Source organism: Delphinus delphis, chromosome 13 (assembly GCF_949987515.2).
Source record: "Delphinus delphis chromosome 13, mDelDel1.2, whole genome shotgun sequence".
Classification (NCBI taxonomy): Eukaryota; Metazoa; Chordata; class Mammalia; order Artiodactyla; family Delphinidae; genus Delphinus; species Delphinus delphis.
Window position 1 is genome coordinate 18,996,999 of NC_082695.1, and position 20,855 is coordinate 19,017,853.

A 20,855-nucleotide genomic window follows, 5' to 3' on the forward strand; every position below is an offset into this window, starting at 1 on the left:
CAATATATATGCAAAATATATACATAGATATATAATATATGCACATGTGTATATAAATCATCTTTTGTATATGTTTGCATATATATGCTATATACATGTATACATATATCCTTGCAAATATATATATGCAATATATATACATATATTTGCAGATAGATCAACAAAATGGAATTATACTGCAGGAATGCTTTCGTACCTAGTTCTCTTTCATTTTCTCTTCTAGGACTAACTTCTCACGTCATGAACATGGACCTGCAGCCTCATTTTCAGTGGCTGTACTATATTCCATTTTTCCAGTTAGGCCCACTTTATTTAGTCAGGCCCAAATTGATTTTTGGACACGTAGGTTGTTCCCAGTCTTTTTGCCGCATAAATAACGCTGCAGTAAACATCCCTGGACATTCATCTTCACGCACCTGCATAGCCAGAATAACTTGTAGAAGCCGGGTAACTGGGACGGAGGCAAAGAGCTCTTGCAGCACACTGACTAAATCCCTCTGGTGTCAGCTAGACCTCGGTGTGAGCACACGTGCGTGCACACAGGCAAGTTGCTTAATTCCCCTGAGCCTCCGTTCTCTCCTGTATAAAACGGAGCAGCAGATATGCAACCCGTATCCATCGTTCTGAAATCCACAAAGCTCTCCTTTGTAGCAAAACCACCCTGTACCAATGTACTGACGTGAGGTTATTAATAGTATTTACACACGGTGTGACTGTTCGTACACGTTGCTGCGGAAATATTAATACGTTTGCTTGTGGGGTGTTGCACTGCACCAGTGTTTATCCACTTTTTTGGGTATTTTTTTCGTTATCATCCCCCAAAGGGCCTTTTAAAACTTTTTCTTAATTGCCGTTCCATGAAATTTTAATATCAGTTAATATTGTACACCTGTATGTGTACTGTATGCATATCTGTGCCAAGGTTCCCCCCACCAAGAACCAATTTTCACCCCCTTAGGGACAGTATCGTTCCTGTAGAGAATGCATGACGTAGACCAGTCGTTCTCAACCAGGCGCGGCTTTGCCCCCCAGGGACATTTGGCAATGTCTGGAGACAGTTTGGGTTGTCACAGCTGTGGGTTCGGGCATCGGTCGGTACAGACCAGGAAGACTGCTAGCCTCCTCCAGCGCACAGCGCCGGCCCCCCTGCAACGGGCCAGAGTTCTAAGGTTGGCAGACCCTCCTCTAGACCCCACTGGGGGTTCCTCCCAATATACAGTGTGTGCACTCGCCTGTTGCCTTTCTAAAATCTGAATTAGAATGCATCTGGCCCCTGGGTTAGGGGTCAGGGCCGGCGGAGCTGTGACACTAAAACCTACTTCACAGGTCGGTGGGAGGACCCTTTGGGGGCTGATGCAGTAAAGTGAATTTCTTGGCACCTGGCCGTGGTCCATGCTCACCCAGGATGAGCCAAAGTGCCTGAGTGCCGGACGTCCAGGGTCCCGCGCCTGGATGCTGTCTCCACATTGAGAAATACACGTTCGGGAGCCTTTCAAAATCACGAGGTTTGCCTTCCAAGTCCCGTTAAGTGGGTGCTGGCCCCAAGGATGCCCAGGGCTTTTCCAGCATGCCTGAAAGCTTGCGTGGGCACCAGCTCCTTGCAAATGGGTCTGTTATTTTGTTTGTGGGCTTTGACGAAGGTGCAGTGTCTGTTTGAACATGCCTCTGGGCTTGGCCAGCAGCCAGTGGTAAGCTGGCCTGGAGCAGTGCATGGGGACCAGCCCCTGAATCCTGGAGCTCAAGACGGAGGCTTCCGAGTGCTCTCACCCACTTGTGGCCCAGTGAGCCACGTGGTGAGCAAACGGCACCCTGAAGCAGGCAGTTCCGCCCTGACTTGGGTGCTAAGAGCTGGCCAAAGAGACACCATCCACCGGGCATTTTCCAGGGCCTCTCTGGCTTCCCGAGGGCTGCACTGGGAAGCAGAGGTGGATCAAGTTGTGAGTTAGAACAGGCGGCGCCCTGGACCCTGGGCAGGGTCTTTGAACAAAACCACAGGCTGGGCTGGGCACCAGAAGGAAACGGGGCCCTTGGCTCGGTTCCAGGCGATGGAATGTCGGCCCAACTGGTTTTCCTCCTTCACTGGAGCTGGGCACTCATAAACAAGGGAGCTGCCAGGCCCGTCAACAGCAGAGAGGTCCCGGGCTCTCCCCTGCCCCTGCCCTGCCCCCACTCCATCCGTGCTCCGTGCCATCTCTGCAGACCAGCCTCTTATCCTCACGGTGGGTCCTTAAGCCTTTCCTGCAGGGCTACTCCTCAGGGTGGATGGGATGGGTCTGTCCAGTCCCCAGCATAGCCCGCTGTCAGTGAAGATGGTGTTTCGCTTCACCTGTTCCTAGGCTGTTCTGTCACCTGCACTGCCTTCTCCATTCTCCCCCAACTGTTCAATCTGACCCACTTTTCAAGGCCTGGTCCATGCCACGTGCCCTCTGTCACCGGCCACTCCTGAGCCCCTGTGTGCACTCTCCTCCCCTTCTGTCTGGGGCCCCAAAGTACTTTGGGTACCTGGGATAGGAAATCATTAATCATGGGGCCCAAGGTGACCAAGGGGGTGATCTAAGGTGGAATTGTCTGCCCCTTGTTCCTAGTAAACTTTCTGTAACAGCTTTGACATCTCCGTATCAGCACTTAAAATTCTACTTCATTGTTTTTGATGGCAGCATGGATTCCCTTGCAGGGATAAGCCTGTTTACAGATGCCCTTATGGAAAGATAACTGGGTTGTGTTTGCTGTTAACCAAAAACCAAATGCTGCTGCTGTGAGCACCTTTGGGTGTGTGAGTTGATGTATGTATGTACTCGTGTGTGTATTGTATGTTATCTGTGTTTATTGTGTATGTGTTGTCTGTATGTGCAATGTGTGTTATGTGTGTTTGTGGTCTGTGTGTATTTGTGTATATATATATGTGTATGTGTGTATGTGTTTGCATTTGTGTGTATGTATGTGTTTTTGTGTATTTTTTTGGTGTACATGTATTTGTGTATATATTTGCATATGTGTATATTGGTGTGTATGCATCTGTGTGTGTGTGTGTGTGTGTGTGTGTGTGTGTGTGCATGCGCATCTCTCTGGGTGAATCACCGGAAGCAGGGGTAATGGAGCAGTGCTGTAAGATTGTAATGTGCCCACAGATCGTGGAGGAGGTGGTGGGTGTGTCCTGCCCGGGAGAGATGCTGGAGGATTTGGGATCCTGAGGCAATGGACAGACACACCAGCTCCCCGCTTCCTCCCCGGGTTCACACTTACGTCAAGGCTGCAATTCTGTCGCCTGACAAGTTGAGCCATCGCCTGAAATAAACATGAGAGAGATGTTTTGACATGTGATGTTTCAAAAAAAAACACAGAGTCAAATTTTGCTGAGACTGTTTTAAGAATCCCTCCAGGAGAGCCAAGTCAGGGTGGATGGGAGCAGATCCCATGAAGAGGAGATGCTAGGAAACATGAAAGAATTATGTATTTACATAGAATCATACATTTTAACGTTTATTTTTAAAAACTACCAACAGTAAATGTTACAAAATACAAAAAGGGGTAGAATTTTAAAGCTATGTCTCCCTCTCTCCCCCTCCCCCCGTCACTCGGTTCCCCTCCCAGAGGCAAGTGTGATGACAGTTTTCCCGTGTCCTTCTCACATATTCTGTGCATTCTCAAATATTTACGTATATATTTTTCCTCGCTCCACCTGTTGCTTCCAGCCTTGCCTTATTCACTTGACAGTGTATGTTGGAAGTCACTCCATATCAGGACACATACATCTTCCTCATTCCTTTGAACAATTAAAGAGTATCCCATGCTATGATTGTTCTATAATCTTAAAATATAAAAATACATTTTAAAAAAACAAAATTCCCTTTTATCTTGGCTCATCTTAACCTTAGCACTGTAGACCTTTTATTAATAGAACTTTAGACTTAAAAGGAAATTGGATTTGTCTGTGTAAAAGTATCTCAGGACTTCTAGAATGTTCTCTGCCCCTTCCCCACGAAGCGGGGCATAGAAGGTTCCTGGGTCCTGGTTATTTGGGGGGGATTGTCCTCCCTCCCTGGATCCATCTCTCCCGTTTTGCACCTTAAAAAATTATCACAGGGCTTCCCTGGTGGCGCAGTGGTTGAGAGCCCGCCTGCCGATGCAGGGGACACGGGTTCGTGCCCCGGTCCGGGAGGATCCCACATGCCGCGGAGCGGCTGGGCCTGTGAACCGTGGCCGCTGAGCCTCCGCAACGGGAGGGGACACAACAGTGAGAGGCCCGCGTACCGCAAAAAAACAAAAAAAATCGCAGTCGCTTGTCCGCTTTCACTGTCAGCATGCTGAACATGATGTTTTAGAAAAGAGATTTGTTTTTTAAAATGTAACAGAAATTAAAATTTAAGGGCATATATGAAAACAGACGGTCCTGGGATGTATCAAGAGTCTTTAAGTAGACAGTAATATCGTTCGTGGACATGAGAGAGGGGTTCGGGGATCACCTGTGGATCGTACATTCACTCATTCATTCATACACTGACTCATTCATTCACTCACTGATTCATTCATTCACTCATTCATTCATTCATTCACTCACTCATTCATGCATCCATCCATTGTCAGTTGCTCCCCTGACCACCGTGGCTGTCTCTTAACTTGGTGCCAGGGTTTGAGGGTGAACAGACCCCAGTGCCTGCCCTCAGGGAACTCACAGCCTGGAGGAGACCGTCAAACAAACAGTAAGCACAGTCCAGCACAATAAGCTGTATGATGAGCTGAGCACAGGGGGATTTTATGGGGTCCCAAGGGGAGACCCAGTCCCGCTGCCGATGGAGGCAGTCAGGAGAGGCTTCTTGGAGGAGCTGGTGCCTGAGCTGTGTTTCAGGGACACATTTCAGGCAGACCTGGGCCAGCACTGGCCAGCAGCTGATGGACTATACCAAGAAGTCTCCCAGAGGGGCGTTTCCTGGGTGCAATGACAGCAGGAGTTGGTGGAATGGGGCATAACTGGCCATAGACTTGGAGCCACCTGTGTTTGAATCAGGTCCCTTCACTCACTCCTGAGACCCCGGGTGAGTCGCTTCACCTCCCTGTGCCTCGGTCTTCTCATCTGGAAACTGGGGTAATTCACAGTACCTGCCTCTTAGGGTTGTTGGGAGGACTAATCTCGGCAGCTTGGTGCGCAGGAAGAGCCGTATCAAGGTCCCTTCTTGTTGTACCTGTCCATCTGTGAAATGGGCGTGTGAAAGCATCTCCTCTGGGACTTAAGCTAGACGGCGCACATGAGAAATCTGACTTGGTGCCAGGCGTGCAGTGGGTGCTCCTTACACGTTCCTGGTCATGACTACCTTTATTGCCTCTTAGCCCACCTCGACACCCAGAGCATAGGGTGCCTGCCGGGTTTCTGGAGTCTGGGAGATGCCACCTCCGAGGCCAGTGAGAGCCTGGGCCCCCCAGCCCAGCTGTCCTTTCTGTTTATAGACTTGGAGGTGGAGGCCGTCAGGAGAGCCAGACAGCCTCCACCGACCACGGAGCCCTGCGGGGCACCCCCCGCTGGAACCAGGCACGCCTCCTGAGGACCAGCTGCCAACGTGTGTTCCCGTCACTTTAGGTGACACACTTGCCCCCTAGAGTCAGCGTGTCTCTGCCGGAGCTGTCATTTTGCAGCCTGCGTACCCGGCTGGGCCCTGGAGGAGGGCAGGTGTGCTGGGGTCAGTTCACTCCGTGATGGAGGGGAGCAGCTGGCTGATGTCCGGGTCGGGAGAGATGTTGAGGGATCGGGTTAAGGCAGCCCCTTTGCTCTCAGCTGAGTGACAGGGCTGTCAGGCCTCTTTGTTAGAGTGTTTGTTTAAATGATGTGCTTCTGGGAACTAAGCAGTGGACGTCGTCGTCATCATCATCATCATCATCATCTCACCTGGAATCTATTTGGCACTTAATGTATGCTGGGCGTGCGCAGCTCTCACCAGATGTCTTACAAAATCCCCCCAACTCCCCTAAGCGCCCTCCCCATCCCCATTTTACAGATGGGAAAATTGAGGTTTTGAGAGGTTTGCTCATAGCTACCAAAAGGCAGAGCTGGATTTGCCCTGGTCTGCCCCACCTCAGAGCCTTCCCCACCTCCAACTCATCAGAGCCCCGGGGTAGGTTCACTTCCCATGTGCAACCTGAAAGTCCGTGCTTTCCGTTGCTAATCGCCAGGCACTGCTAGCTCTTCCGTAGAGTGTTTATGAAAACTGATTTCATTCAAGGAGGGAACAGCATCATTTCATCATCAGTCAAGTGGGCAAACCCAGCAAGGGTGTGAACAGTCCAAACGGGCACTCCTTTAAAGGGGAAGAAACCAATCCCTCTTCACCAGGAAACAGCTGACAGCTCACACAGGCCGGCTTGGTGAGCTCCGGACATTAGCCGCCAGGCAGAGGTGAGCCACCAAGTGGCAGAGGGCCCCTGAGACCTGCCATCCCTAGCCACAAGTCACCAAGAGAGGAAACCGAGGCTCAGAGAAGTGGGGGCTTCGCTCGAGGCCATCCAGAGAGGGAGCCAGCGCTGAGCCTGGCACCTTTGCTCACCACGATGGGTCAGGGGACCCAGTCCAGGAACAGGTGTGTTCCTGTGGGGGGAGCCGCAGCACCACCGCCCAGGTGCGCCGGTTCAGCCCTGTCACTGAGGCCCAGCACACGTCCTCCACCTGTTCGTCGCTCTTGCCCTGTGCACCTCTCTCCCCGTGCCCATCTCCTGTGCACCTCTCTCCCTGTGCCCATCTCCGCGCGCCTCCCAGTGCCGGTTGTGTTTTCTCCGTTTGTTTTGCTCTCTGTCTTAGCTATGCCCCCATCCAAGCCACCACCGTGTGCCACACAAAGCCACACCTGGCTATACCTGACTACACCTGGCCACACCTGGCCAGACTGCACTGTTGTTCCCAGAGCCCATCGAGAGGGGTCAGAAACTGGTGTCCCACCAACCTTCCCCGGGAAGCACCATGTCCTGCCGTGGGGCAGGGGCAGGGGCACAAGTCCTGGCTTGTGTTGCCACCTGAGGTGACACTGTGGACTCTGAGAAGCCCATCAACTGCGCCGACGCCTCCTAGCTGGGACACAAGTCCACAGGGAGGGGACACTGCGGTTTTTGCTGACGGCACTGGGAGAGCGTTCTGAGGGCTCCTGTCCTGCACCGTTCCTGTCCGCTTCCTTCTGGCCTGACTGCCTTACCTTGTCCTCCCTTCTCTCCTTTTTGTTTTTTCATTCCTCCCCACCTTCCCTCTTCCCTCCCTTCCTCTCTCCTTCTTTATTATTCAGTGCGCGCCTAACTCTGTGCCAGGAGCTGTAACTAAGCTCCGAGAGTCCAATGGTGACGAGACACAGCTCTCGCCTTTTGGAGGTTGTGTGTACTGGAAGGAACAGGCGTCCGAGGAACCGTCCAAGTGCTGAGAACCCCCGGCCGAGGCCAGGGCTCGGAGGGGCAGGACGAGGACCTAGACTCAGGCGGGAATCCGCTCGGAGGGGCACCGCGCACGCTGCGGTGTGAAGGAGGCCGCCCTTAGCCCGGCGAGCAGCTGTGCTGTGAGGGTGCACGGGGCGTTTGGGCGTCACTGCGGCTGCAGCACAGGGGAGGAGCGAGGGTGAGAAGAGGCGGCCAGGAGAGTGGGCGCTGGACATCCAGGCCCTGCGGGCCACAGTGGGACAGACAGTGCTCTTAAGAGCCTGGAGCGGGGGTCACAGGGTGGATGGGAGACACACTGGGGGACTCGGCCCATCCTTGGCCTGCTGCCCCCCTCCTCCCCTTTCTGGGCCTGAGGCCCCACCCTGGGTGCAGCTAGGGAATGCACTGTGGTAATCAGGCACAGACCAGGGGATCAGGACACCTGGATTCGAGGTGTGGCCAGGCATCCTTTCATCTCTCTGGCCCTCGATTTTCCCATCAGTGAGATGGTCATTGAAGGCCCTACAAAGGTCTCCATGTCAAGCCAGAGCTTGGAGAATGCAGCAGTTTGGGGGAGTATTTTGGGGCTTGGGTGTCAAGCAAACCAAGTTCAATTTGCAGCTCCACCACTTTTTAACTGTATCACCCTTGGGTGTGTCAGGTCCCCTCTCTGGGCCTCAGTCTCCTCCCCTGTAAAATGGGTCCATTACGGTTCCTACCACATAGCGTTGTTTGGGAGCATTAGATGGCAAAGTGAAAGGTCATGATAATCACCAGCGCTCACAGTAATGTTAGCCCTTGATATTATTGTTAGTATTATTGCTCAGCCATTGTGCAAGTCTGACCTGGGCACAAGGCAGGGAGGTGCCACCAGGCCCTGGGGGCACTGGGACAGAGCCAGCGTCACCCCAGCCTGGGTCCCATGACACCAGAGCACCCTGCACAGCTGAGAGTGTCTAGTTGCAGAGGGGGGAGGGGGACGCACGTCTTGAATTGCCCCGTCAGCCGCAGGCCACCGAACACCGTTCTGACTCAGGCTTCTTTCCCAGGCGGATGTGTCAGACACCCCAGAATACATGCAGGCGTAATATTTTCTCTTTTCCTCACTCCTTCCCTAATGACACGGCCTTTTCTGGGTAAGGAGCTCACACCTACTCAGTGCAGAAAAGTTATTTTCAGAAACATATTCCTCCAGCAAATATTTATTCAACAAGTACTCCAGGCCTGGCATGGTTCTAAGCACTGGGGTGCAGCAGTGGACGAAGGAGTCCCCATTTTCATGCAGCTGACAGTCTAAAGGGTATAGATCAGGGATCAGCCAGCTGCCTGTGGGCCAAATCCAGCTAGCCACCTGTTTTGTAAATAAAGTTTTATTGGAACACAGACGTTGTGCTGCTGACACGGTAACGACAGGAAAGCTGAAGTTGGGACAGAGACCCCATGGCCCACAAAGCCCAAAATATTTATTATCTGGCCCTTTATAGAAAGAGTTTGCTGGGCTCTGATAGAGATTAAGAAATGAAGAGCCCCCTTCTGATTTGTTTTTAATTCGTGATGTCTACTATATGATAGTGTTGGAGGAATGATTTAATTAATGTTATTTAATTTTATTATCTGATGATATTGGGATAAAAAAATCACAAGTGTGGATACTAACGAAAATCATCATCAATAATAGAAAGACAGCCCATTTCCTCACCACATACAGTGCCGCCGGTATCAGTTTTCTGTGGAAACGTCTGGAGGTTTCCTTTGCTTATTCTCACGTGCATTTACATATTTGTTTTTACAAAGCTGGTATCAACACATGTGCTGTTTTGTTACCTTTTTTAAAAAGTAATATTTGCTGGTATAAGGCAGACATCTTTCTGTGACATGTGCTGTTTTGTTACCTTTTTAAAAAAGTAATATTTGCTAGTATAAGGCAGACATCTTTCTGTGACAGTAAACATTCTTTCTGAGCATCATTTTCTTTGGCTGTGTTTATTCCGTCACGTGGATATATCATACTGTATTTCACCGATCCCCATCTTATTGGATATTTAGGACAATTCAGTGTTTTGCAATGTTATGTCCAATATTTTGCAATCTTTGCTGTCCTGCGGGGAAGCGTCTGTGTTCATAGGTCTTGGTGAGTGTGTCTAATGATTTTCTTGAGATGAATTTCTGGAACTAAAATTGCTGAGTCGAGGGTATGCACGTTTTAAATTTCAGGACATGTGTTGCCACTTGTTTAAACACAACCCTCAAAGGCGTCTGTTAGGCTGGTCTCCCCAGCCTGGGTGTTAGAAAACTGTCCATTATAGGTCCTGGGCTGCGGCAGTCGTGTTTGCCTGCAAGACGAGGGCCTAGAATTTTCACCTACCACCAGCTTGGGGCTTGGTGAGCTAGCCTGAGCAAGTGTTTTTTAAGCCCGCCAAGTTCGTGAGGCTTTTTTAGAGCATTTTAAAGCGCATTTCCTCATCTGAGCCTCTTGAAGCATCCTGGACAAGGTGGGGGGCTGGAAGGAGCCCAGAAAACTGGGTTCCAGGCCCCCCAGCTCTGCCTCTCACTCCCCGTGAGAATCCCTGCCTCTGAGTTTATCATCTATCTGAAAAAGTTCATCATCTGAAAAGGGCCAGCTGAATGGACTCAAGGGTCCTTGGAGATCTAAATGTTAAGATTCACGACTTACCTGGTGGTCCAGTGGTTAAGACTTCGCCTTCCAGTGCGGAGGGTGCAGGTTCGATCCCTGGTCAGGGAGCTAAGATCCCACATGCCTCATGGCCAAAAACCCAAAAACCATAACACAGAAGCAAAATTGTAACAAATTCAATAAAGACTTTACAAAATGGTCCACATAAAAAAAAATCTTAAAAAAAAATAAATGTTAAGATGTGATGACTTGGTGTGACAAATGGCAGCTGAAATTTGGGTTGTGGCTGGTTGCTATCCATCGGGGGTGCATGTCAAAAAAAAGACCTGCCCATGACCCAAATGCGGGACTAATTTGGACACGTGTGTTCCTCAGACAATGCTTCTCTTTATCCATCATGTATTTTCAGACCACCTTGTAGATATCTACTCATCCGCAGACAGTGAGGGCTTTTATAGCAGCCGGTAAGGCAGAACTGATTTGGAAGAACACTCTGCCTTAAAGCTAACTTAAAAACCTGACTTTCAGAAAGTTTCAGAAGAGTTTTGGACCCTTTCTGTGGTTGATCTTGAGGCCTCGTAGCCCTGGGAGTGAAGATCAAGACTTGCTGATCTGAAGTGCCACCGGGGTCTGCTGCAGCGACGAGACATGAATCATTTGCACTGCGCACAAGGTTACCAGGATACTAGTGGGAGAAAGTACTGACAGACAGCTTGATTTCTTAAGCCTCATTTGCAAGATCAATTCCCTTAGATGATCCTAACCCCTGGAGTACTCCAGATTTGGGGGTTCTGTGTAAAAACATAGGGACTGAGATGGCATTCAACCAAATACTTAACATCTGCGTTGTCCAGACATTGAGGCACAGAGAGGTTAAGTAACTTGCCCAAGGCCACACAGCCTGAATACAGGATCTATGTGATGGAGCCTGGATTTAAATCCAGGCATCTGGCTCCAGAAATAGTACTCATTCAAGGGAGACTGAAAAAAAAAAACACAGGTCAATTATAATGAACATGATTTGGGAAGTTCTACAGCAGTGCTCTTCAGTAGAAACTTTCTGCCATGACGGAAATGTCCTGTATCTTGTGCCGTTCAATATGGTAGCCACACGTGGCTATGGAGCCCTTGAAATATAGCTAGAGCCGCTGAGGAACTGGATTCTTCGTATTTTTAACATTTTAATTAATTTAAATGAAATTTAAATAGCCACACGTGGCTAGCGGCTATCATATTGGACAGCACAGATATAGAGACTTGAGGTCTAGGGATTGGTGGGAGCTGGCTCCTGAGGCAGCCTTGGGTGAGGGGAGTTCAGGGAAGGCTTCCTGGAGGAAGAGCCAGCAAAGCTGAAATCTGAATGACAGCCAGGTGGTGGTGGCTGCTCCAGCAGGTCTGGAGGTGAGGGATAGCCAACTGAGGAATGTGAGAAGAGGAAAGCGGGCTGGAGCAGCCAGTGGGAGGGGCTGGGAGGGCCTGGGGATGGGGGAGGGGCAGGGGACGGTGGGGAAAGAGCCCCACTAATGAAAGTCCTACAAGCCATCCTTATGGTGTTTGGACTTGACCCTGGGGGAGCTACTGAAGGGTTTTGAGCAGAGACCCTGCAGGCTTAGATTTCAGTTTTGGAAAGTGTAATGGGAAGAGAATATATGGGGACGGGGGGGAGCAGAGGTGAGGGAGGCAGGGGGACCCCAGAGCTGGCCAAAGTCTTCCTGATGGAGACTTTGAAGGGCTTGGGGATTGATCCGACACGGGGATGAGAGTGACAGAGGAGTCGGGGATGCTGCTGTCCGGAATCCTGAGTCTGGCTTTAGGCAGTGGAGGGAGAAGACCTCCATCCCTGCCTGTGGGGATTACAGATCCCTGAGCGTGAATCTTAAACCTCTGCGGGAGGACCCACAAGTGGGGATGCGTGGAAGCCAATGTATTTTGCTGAGCACCATTTATTCCCCCCACACCTTGCCGCCCAGAGCCTTCCAAAGGACGTCAGGAAGCATTCCCCTGCCTCCTGCCCTGATTCCACCCTTAGCATCTTTCAGAACTTGCCATGCTGATTTCCAGAGGCCCCACCTGCAGATCCCTTCCTCTATCACTCAGCACCGAAAGATCCCCATCTCTTGGGGCTTTTGAGGACCCGAGAAGAATCACACTTTGCCAGGAGTCCGTCCCCCTGCCTGACTCTGGGGAGGGCTGTGAACCTGATTCTGATCGCATCAGCTCCTGTGTCCCGAGCACCTATATGCCAGGCACTGAGCTTAACGCGTTCCAGGGCTTATCTCCCTGAAGCCTCAAAACAACCCTTGTTTTTCCACTGAGGAAACTGAGGCTTGGATGGGCGGAGTCCCTTGGCCAGACCACCCAGCTGGGGCAGAGCAGAGACAGCACCCTCTCCCCCCGCAACCCTGAGCTGTAAGCTGTCCCTGAGCGGTCACCTTGCTGCCTATGCTGAGCTTGGCACACACGGGGCACAGACCTAGCATGTACAGTGCAGCCGTCTGCAAGCTGCTGGGCACAAGGATGTCGAGTCCACCAGAGGCAGCCCCCCCAGGCCCCGGCCTCTGGCCTCCAAATCCGACCCACGTGGTGGGTTAAGTTAGGGAATAGCCGATTCTGTGATGGTAGGCCACCCTCAAGCAGGAAGCAGCTGGGAGCATGCTCAGATGACCACTTGCATTCTCTTAAGGATACTGGGCGTCTGACCATGTCAGGTGACCTTTCAAGGCAAAGGCATCCAAGTCTCCCCACCTGGGGACTGACTGAATCCCTCAGGCGTGCTAACAGCCACCCTCGCATGCTGCTGTGGACTTGCAGTTTGGATGGACTGTTCCAAGGCTGCCTTGTACGTGCTACCCCTCCACCCTGCGATTCTCTGCCCAGGGAGTTCTCCTGTGGGAGTCACCAGAGATGTGTCACTTCAGCCCCAAGGATGTTCATCGTGTGGTTGATTATAACGGTGAACAGCAACCTAAATGCCATGACACGTGGGGATCGATTAAAGGAGCAATGCTGTGTCCGGGCAGCAGAACATTCTTCCGCCGTTAACCATGATGCTCTATGAGTTGCCCCAGATGAAATTCTGGGCAGGATTATGGCAGAATATGGTCACTAGGTGACGGGTGACTTTTAAATATTATTTTTTGTGCTTTTCTGTTATTTTGACATGTTTTGTAGCAAGCCTTTGTGATTTGGGTAACGAGGAAAAGGAATCTACAGGCAGCGAAATGAGGGTGTGTGAGTGTGGCTGTTTACCAGGGTGACTGAGAGGTTTATCCTGATTCCCTGGGGTCCTTGCACATACCTCGCCCATAGTATCCCCTCGTGGGGTACGCAAGTGTCTCCAAAAGGTGAGAGAAAGAGAATGAGGAAGGAGGTGGGCATTTATGGGGTGTTTCCTGAATGTCAGGCCCTGCCCTTGGAGCTATCATGTGGGTCTTCTTATTGGCATCTTGCCACGTCCCTGTGCCCCAGAGAGGGAGACAAAAGCAGAACGTTTCCCCGAGGCGCCTGCTCACTCTGCAGGACCCCACGTTTGCTCTGCTAAGGGTGGCTCCGTAGAAGCTGTGAAGAGGCGTGCTCCCCACTGGGAGGGAGATAAGCTACTGCAGGACAGTCTGCCCACCGCCACTAAGCACCTACTGGGTGCCAGGCAGGCTCTGGGTGGGGAGCAAAGGTGATGGAGTGTCCGATCTTAAAGGCTGCCTTGGCCGAGTTACAGAATCTGTGTAGTGACCCCCACCCCTGGTTCCCAAGTGCCTAGCACATGGTAGGTGCTCAGTAGGTGTCTGTTGCATAAATAACTGATATGTCAAACTTTACCTGGCACAAAAATGAGTCCAGAGTAGGCAGGGAGAGTGCAGGGGAAGGCAAGGTCACTGTGGGTGGTTGCAATGGCTTGGGGTGGGAGGGACGGATAGGAAGGGGGAAAGGTACAAGCAAAGCCACAGAGGCTGGAAGGTAAGGCTTGTGTGGGATGCAGTGAGTAGGTCTCGGTGGGTGGAATGGGCCTCTGTTTGGGACAGGGCTAGGAGATGGGACTGGACAGGGAACTGGGGGCTCAATTGCAAGGGGTGTTGGATCTCAGCAGGAGGGCAGTAGGGAGCTGTGGGAGGTGTTTGAGCAGGAGATCCAGAGCACATTGCAGCAGAACATGCCTCCTGACCCCAGTGGGACACAAGGAGTGAGACGCTCCTGCCGGTGTTTCTGGAACTGGGGGCCAAGTTGTTCTCAGCCCCTCGCCCCGTGACCCCCAACTCCCTCCATATTCCTCACCCACTGGCTCCAGGCCATCAGGAGATGGTGACTGGGAACATCCTTCAAAGCTCAGAAGCCAAGGCCATTTTTTACATCTTTATTGGAGTATAACTGCTTTACAATGGTGTGTTAGCTTCTGCTGTATAACAAAGTGAATCAGTTATACATATACCTATGTCCCCGTATCTCCTCCCTCTTGCGTCTCCCTCCCACCCTCCCTATCCCACCCCTCTAGGTGGTCACAAAGCACTGAGCTGATTTTGAATTGCTATTGTGCCAATGGCCACCCAAGGGGCTGGAGTTTTGGTTTTGCCTTGAACATTCCAGCTGCTCCCAAGTGTCAGCCAGTTCAACAGTCAGTCACCGGGGGACGGGCTTTTAATTTGCCGAGTGAACAAGTTAGGGAGGCCAGCACTTTGATGGAGACCTGTGGGCTTCCCGGCATGTGCCAGGTACCCGGTTAGGCCCTTTGGCTAGTGCTGTGGTTAGCAGGACCCTCTCCCTAGGGTCCAGGCTGAGGGCAGAGACCAGTCACCGAGCAGTTGGTGACAGAACCGGGGATCCGGGCTGCGTGGGGCACAGTGGTTGCCAGTTTGGACTTGCAGTCCAAGCCCCCTGCCTGAGTTTGAGTCCCACCTCATCATTTACTGGCTGTTTGATGGGGGGCATGTCACTTCACCTCTCTAAGCCTCAGTGTTCTCGTCTGTAAAATGGGGATTGTAATGAGCTCCACCTCATGGGATTGCCATGGGACTGCAGCTCAGCGAGGTGATATGCAGACAGCTTGATCAACACCGGGGACAAGTTAAATGCTCCACGAAGGCTGTGCTGGTGATGCTGGTGGTGGAAGCATGGCGACCGTGAGAACCTGGTGGCGGGGGACGGGCGGGGGAGTACCGTAACCAGACTGATAAGTCCTGGGGGCAGTGAAGATGGAGAGAAGTTTGGCCAGGGGTAGGGTGGTGCCCACACAGGACGCAGGAGGGTGACCCCTTCATCTCAATTTGCCTGGCTTTGGCACCCGCCGTCCTGCATCCTGCGATGTCTTGGGCAAACCCGGATGGTAGGTCACCCTCGTGCCCAGCACAGATGTTTGGACCCACTTCCGAGAGCGGTAGGGAGCTGAGGTGGGTTCGAGCAGGGGCCGATGCGGTGTGAGTTACCAGCTGGGACCAGGTTCTGAGCATTTTCCCTGATAGAAACCTCTGGCTTGTCCTTGCAGGATCAGCTGAAGCAGTGTTTCTCCAGGCGGACCCCCGAGGCCAAGGACACTGACACCCTCGTGCAGGAAGCCGACAGCCAGTATGGGACGTGGCTGCACCAGCACCAGAGCGGGGAGAGGTAGGGCGTGTGGGGCGGGGCCTCTGGGCGGGAACCAGGGCGGCCCATCTGCCTCCTGATTCCTCTGTTACTAAGTAGAACCTGTTTTGTCTGTAACTATAAGAGCAAACCATTTCTTTTTATAAAACAGAAATTTAGAATGTACAGAAAACTTATTTGAAAATGATATATGAAATGTCCAGAATAGGCAATCCATAGAGACAGAAAGTAGATTTGTGGTTGCCAGGGGCTGGGGGAGGGGGAGGGGAGCGACTGCTCAGCAGGGACCAGATTTCCTTCTGGGGAGATGAAGATGTTCTAGAACCAGAGAGCGGTGATAGTTGCACAACACTGCGAATGCACTACTGGTAAATTTCATGTTACGTGTGTTTCACTACCATAAAAAAAAGATTACAAAAAAGAAAATGAAAATTGCCTCTAATCCCAGCACACAGATATAACCTTCATTCATGTTTTTTGTTGTCTTTCTAGACTTTTTTCTATATGTATATTGTGTGTTTACAAATATAGGAGCATATTACAGATAGTGCTCTATAAGCTGTGTCAGCATTTAGTATCACCGCTGTTAGAGGCTTGTAGGGCCCCTCAGGTGTCAGCCTGGCTGGGAAGGAATATTATTATGACTGTGGCAGAAGCCTGAAGGTCACAGCATCGCCTGGATTCAGGAGGCAGGCAGGTCTGAACTCCAGCTTCGCTCCAGCTGGCTGTGAGGTCCCGGGTAAATTAGTCATATTTGCCGGATTTCACCCTCCTTCTCCATAGAAGGGGGATGACGCGCATAAAAAGAGCCAAGATCTGTTGAGCGGACAGGCCGAGCACCGTTGTAAGCACTGAAACATAACATTTAGTCTATCGCCCCATCTTGCAGAGGCAAAGACTGAGGCACGTGGGGTTGTCAGCAGGGTAACCTGTGCAGCAGTTGGCATATTTCCTGGCACTTAGTAGGAACTTGATACATTGCACCTGTGCATTGTTTTAAAAATGCAGTTTTTCTTCTCTCCCTTGGGGGGGATCGAACACAGCAGCAGCTTCGTGGACACCGGGAGGTGGGCCTGCCGTGTTCTCAGCTCACACTTCCCACCGGCGGGCCACAGGATCGCACGGTGTTTTGAAGTCAGGGAGACCCGGGTCGACCCCGGCATGGCCACTTACCAGCTGTGTCACTGTGTGACTCAGTTTCCTCATCTGCGGGTCTCATGCCCAGGGATATGGTGTGTCCATGGCTGAGCTGGACTCAAACCCAGGTCTCCCATCTCCTTCCCCTGCCCCCACCCGTCAGGAGCGGCCACACCCCTCTGCTGGTTTATGTCCCATAGCTGTCATTGGTACTAAAGCTGGTGGAGGTTGATGGAATTGGAAGTGGGTAAGAAAAAGGGAAGCACAGGTTCCTTCCAGTACCCATGAAGGCTTTTTGTTTTCTTTCCTACCCTGTGATGTGTGTTAATCGGTGAGCGAGTCTGGAAACCTGGGTGTCCTGGCTTTGCGGTCGCTGTGTGACCCTGGGAGGCCCCTTCTCCCTCTGGGACCTGGCATCTCCCCTGTGTCCTGGGGTCGTCCCCTGCTGTCTCCAGGAGGCACTGCAGCTCCTCCTCCGGGAAAGGGCCCCGGAGCTGCTGTGCTCCCAGCCCTGAGCAGCGGCGCCACCTGCAGCCTCCTCAGTGGTATTTCCCTCATTTTTTGCGGATTTGCCTCAGTCGCACCCCACACCCAAACATCCTGCCTATTTCAAGGAATAAATTCTTCCCCGAGCTGACGAAAGCATGGCTGTGCTCCTGCAGTGAAACACCAGTACACCTGGGTTGCAGGTTCTGCCCAAGGGTGCTGCTCAGGGGTATTTCAGGGCAGACCCTCCTATCAGTGAGGTGGTGTCTGGTGTGCCCGTCCCCCCTTCCTCAGGGTTAGGCTTTCCTGTGCTCTTGGCTTTGGGGTCTTTTTAAGGGGGGAGCGGAGAGCCTATTTAATTTAATGGTTTGATTTATTGACATATTTTCTATCTTGTGTGGTTCCAATTATCCAAGTGGTACTTGGAACACATTATGGGCAGAAATTCCAAGAGGAGAGGGTCATGGACCTGGATTCTGGGGTCAGGTCTGTCCCTTTGGGCAGGCTACTTCACGTCCCTGTGCCTCGGTTTCCTCATCTTGAGCGAGGTTAGTATTTAATTTCCTGAGGTTAATCCTGTCTCCTAGGGTTGTGGACGTTGCAGGATTATAGGTAATCACCGTAGGATTGTGAAGAGGATGGAACGATACAGTTTTTAGCACAGGGCCTGGCGCATAGTAAGCGCTCCGTAAATCTTGAGTGAGTGAGTGAATGAATGAGTGGCTGAGTGAATGAATGGATGGATGAAACAATGCAGGAGATTCCCCCCCTCCTGCTCTCCCGCTGGCGACTGCCAGTGATTATTTGGTCTACATCAGCGCTGTGCAACAGAAATACAGCGCAAGCTGCAAACTCGAGGCAGTTTTAGTGTTCCAGTAGCCACGTCAGTAGAAAAGAAACAGGCAAAATTAATTTTAACAGTATGTTCTGTTGAGCCCAGTAGATCCAAAATACTACCATTTTAACATGGAATCACTATAAAGTCATTAACGCGGTATTTTACGTTCGTTTTTTTTTTCACTCAAAGTGCTGGGAATCAGTGTGTACTGACTGTCCTCAGGGCCCAGCTCAGCCCTCACTCGCCGCATTGCGAGGGCCCAACGGCCCACATGTGACCAGTGGCTCCCATATTGGACGGCGCAGGGTTAGAGGGTCTTGAACGGGACATTCTGCACCCATTTTGCACCTGTTCAGGTGTTCTAGAGGCACCATGGACAGCACCTGGCTGGGCCCAGAGTGGTTCTCCTAACTGGGACGTTCTGTCTCTTGTTTCCTGGCATATAAAGCACAGCCCACACCCTACCTTCTGCCACTTCCCTTCCTTGAAATTCAGGTCTCTGAAACAACCTGCCCGACCAGGCCTCCCTCCCTTCCTTCCATTCTCATAGCTTGGCCCCCGAGTCCCCATCCCCGGACAGCAGTGCCACGTCGGCTCAGAAGCAGCCCCCCAGCAGCCGCCTGTCTTCCCTGTCCTCCCAAACGGAGACCACCTCTGCTGGGGACCAGCACGACTGCTCCAAGGACCAGCAGAGCACCAGCGTGGACCGATCCAGCACGGACCTGGAATCCACTGACGGGATGGAGGGGCCGCCCCCAGCGGATGCCTGCCCCGCAAAGAGGGTGGACGACTTCTCCTTTATCCATGTAAGTCAGTCGTTGGGAGCACGTGCTGGAAACAGTCATTTCTTCTTAAAAGGACGTTCTAGCATCTCCCGATGAATTACCCCTTTCCCTGGTAGAATCTGTGTGCCAGGGCCCCCTGTGGTGGGTGCAGAGGGCACAGTCTGAGATGGGACTGAAGTCTACATGAGGCTTGTACCTGCCACACACCAGCTGTGTGTCTTGGGGCAACTGTCTTCACCTCTCTGAACCTCGGCTTCCTTGTCCACCTGTAACCAGTACAGTGGGTTTCACAGCTGTGAATGCAATCATATGTGTACAAATTAAAACTGAGCTGAGCCCTCACCTGTTAGGCGAACAGGCCATCTGGCCTCTCACCCCTGGTGGGTGGGAGGTGTCTGCCTGAGGCCTGCAGATCTAGGCGTGCAGCCTGGACTTCGCTCAGACCAATTCTGCTGGGGCTTCTTACCAAGGTCTTGCCAAGTGGGACCATGTCCCTGGAGCCAGGGAATCCAAGCCTGTCTGTAAAGGGGAGCCTCCTCAGGCGTGGGCAGCCCTCAGAACTCAGCTCTTCTGGGGCCCACGGAGAGCCACCCTACAGGATGCTAGCCACCCAAGTCCAACTGCCTCCTACCCAGCCCCTTCTAGACCTGCAGGGGTCAGGTAGGTTGTCCTTTTCAATCCTTGAGACACAGGGGTTTTATTATTCTCCTTCCCTGACAATAGGGCTACCTGCCCACCCTCCTGAGGATGCAACATCTAAGTGATGCAAAATCCAAAACAGAGCCTGTCTCCTCAGCGAAGCCTCACGTCCACACCCTTAGAGATGACCACACAGATGCCCCCAGAGAAGGACCATCGCTGCTTTAGGTGTGGGGCCTCCTTTAGGGCCTCCGATGGGATTCTCCTTCCTAAATATGGTCGAGGTCTCTCTCTGGCATCTCTAAATAAGGGCAGAAATGAGGCAAGGCACACACTCAGTCTCCATCGGGGCACCCCACTGTATAAACGTGGACAGGGTGCAGGTTGTCAGGGTTTAGTTAGGGGATGTATTCAGTTATTCATCCAACAAACATTTATTGAGCTCCAGCCACGTCCCCAGCATTGCTCCAGCTTACACGCCCATAGATGTCGCTGTGCCTTAGCGTAAGTCTCCTGATTTACCTTCTGGAACACTAAGCCCAAGAGGCAAAACCCCTGCCCCATTTTAATTTTATTTTTTTTTAACGTATCCTTTCATATAACCAGAGACAACACTACATTTTTTTTTTTTTTAAACATTAAAAAAAAAAAATTTGGCCACACTGAGGAGCTTGCAGGATCTCAGTTCCCCGACAGGGATTGAACCTGGGCCGTGGCAGTGAGGGCACCAAACCCTAACCACTAGACCGCCAGGAACTCCCTCATTTTTGCTGATTAGGGAACAGAAGTGGCCACTGAGTGATTGAAATGCCAGTGTCCCTAAGCACAGGTCCAGCCAATTATTTAACACCGAGGTCTCCCACAGGCAGTGTTTGGAGGCTGAAAGGGGAGGCGAGGCACTAGGGAAGGAATCAGCTTCTGCACCAGCCTGAGGCTGCACGGGTGGCCCTGGGCAACGGGACCACGCCCCCTTCAGCAGCCCCTGCGTCGCTGTGGCTCCCTCCCACTTTCCCTGAGTCTGAGAAACCCGCTCTATTTAGTAGTGACCGGAGACATATGCTCTCCTCTTGAGGACGGCGGACCCTTTATGATTTCCATCTCTCCCCAACTTCCACCAGCCCCACACAAATCCCCCCACTGGACAGCATCACAGCCAGTTTGGGAAACAGCTGTGCAGATATCAGCCCCCTCCTCCCGCCCCCAATGGGGTGTCTGTCACTTACCAACTTTGGGAAATGAGTCACTGAAATTAGCTCATCATCGCTAACTTAAAAGGCCCTGGGTGACAGAATTTCTCCAAAGTGGACCTGAGAGGAAGAATCCAACATTTCAGGCCAGGACCTGAGCTGGCCAGGAAGGGAGAAGCCCATTGTAGGAATAG

General features: G+C 51.8%; 1 protein-coding gene across 5 annotated transcripts in view; it reads left to right on the plus strand.

The window, feature by feature from the left end:
- The window catches only part of KIAA1671 (KIAA1671 ortholog), a 185,698-nt gene that overhangs the window by 152,123 nt on the left and 12,720 nt on the right, over nt 1-20,855 (plus strand). For all 5 annotated transcript variants that reach the window (XM_060028257.1, XM_060028258.1, XM_060028259.1 and 2 more), the window contains 2 exons: nt 15,492-15,610; nt 18,601-18,856. In XM_060028257.1, coding sequence (XP_059884240.1) covers nt 15,492-15,610; nt 18,601-18,856 — 375 coding nt within the window. The remainder of the gene's footprint in view (nt 1-15,491; nt 15,611-18,600; nt 18,857-20,855) is intronic.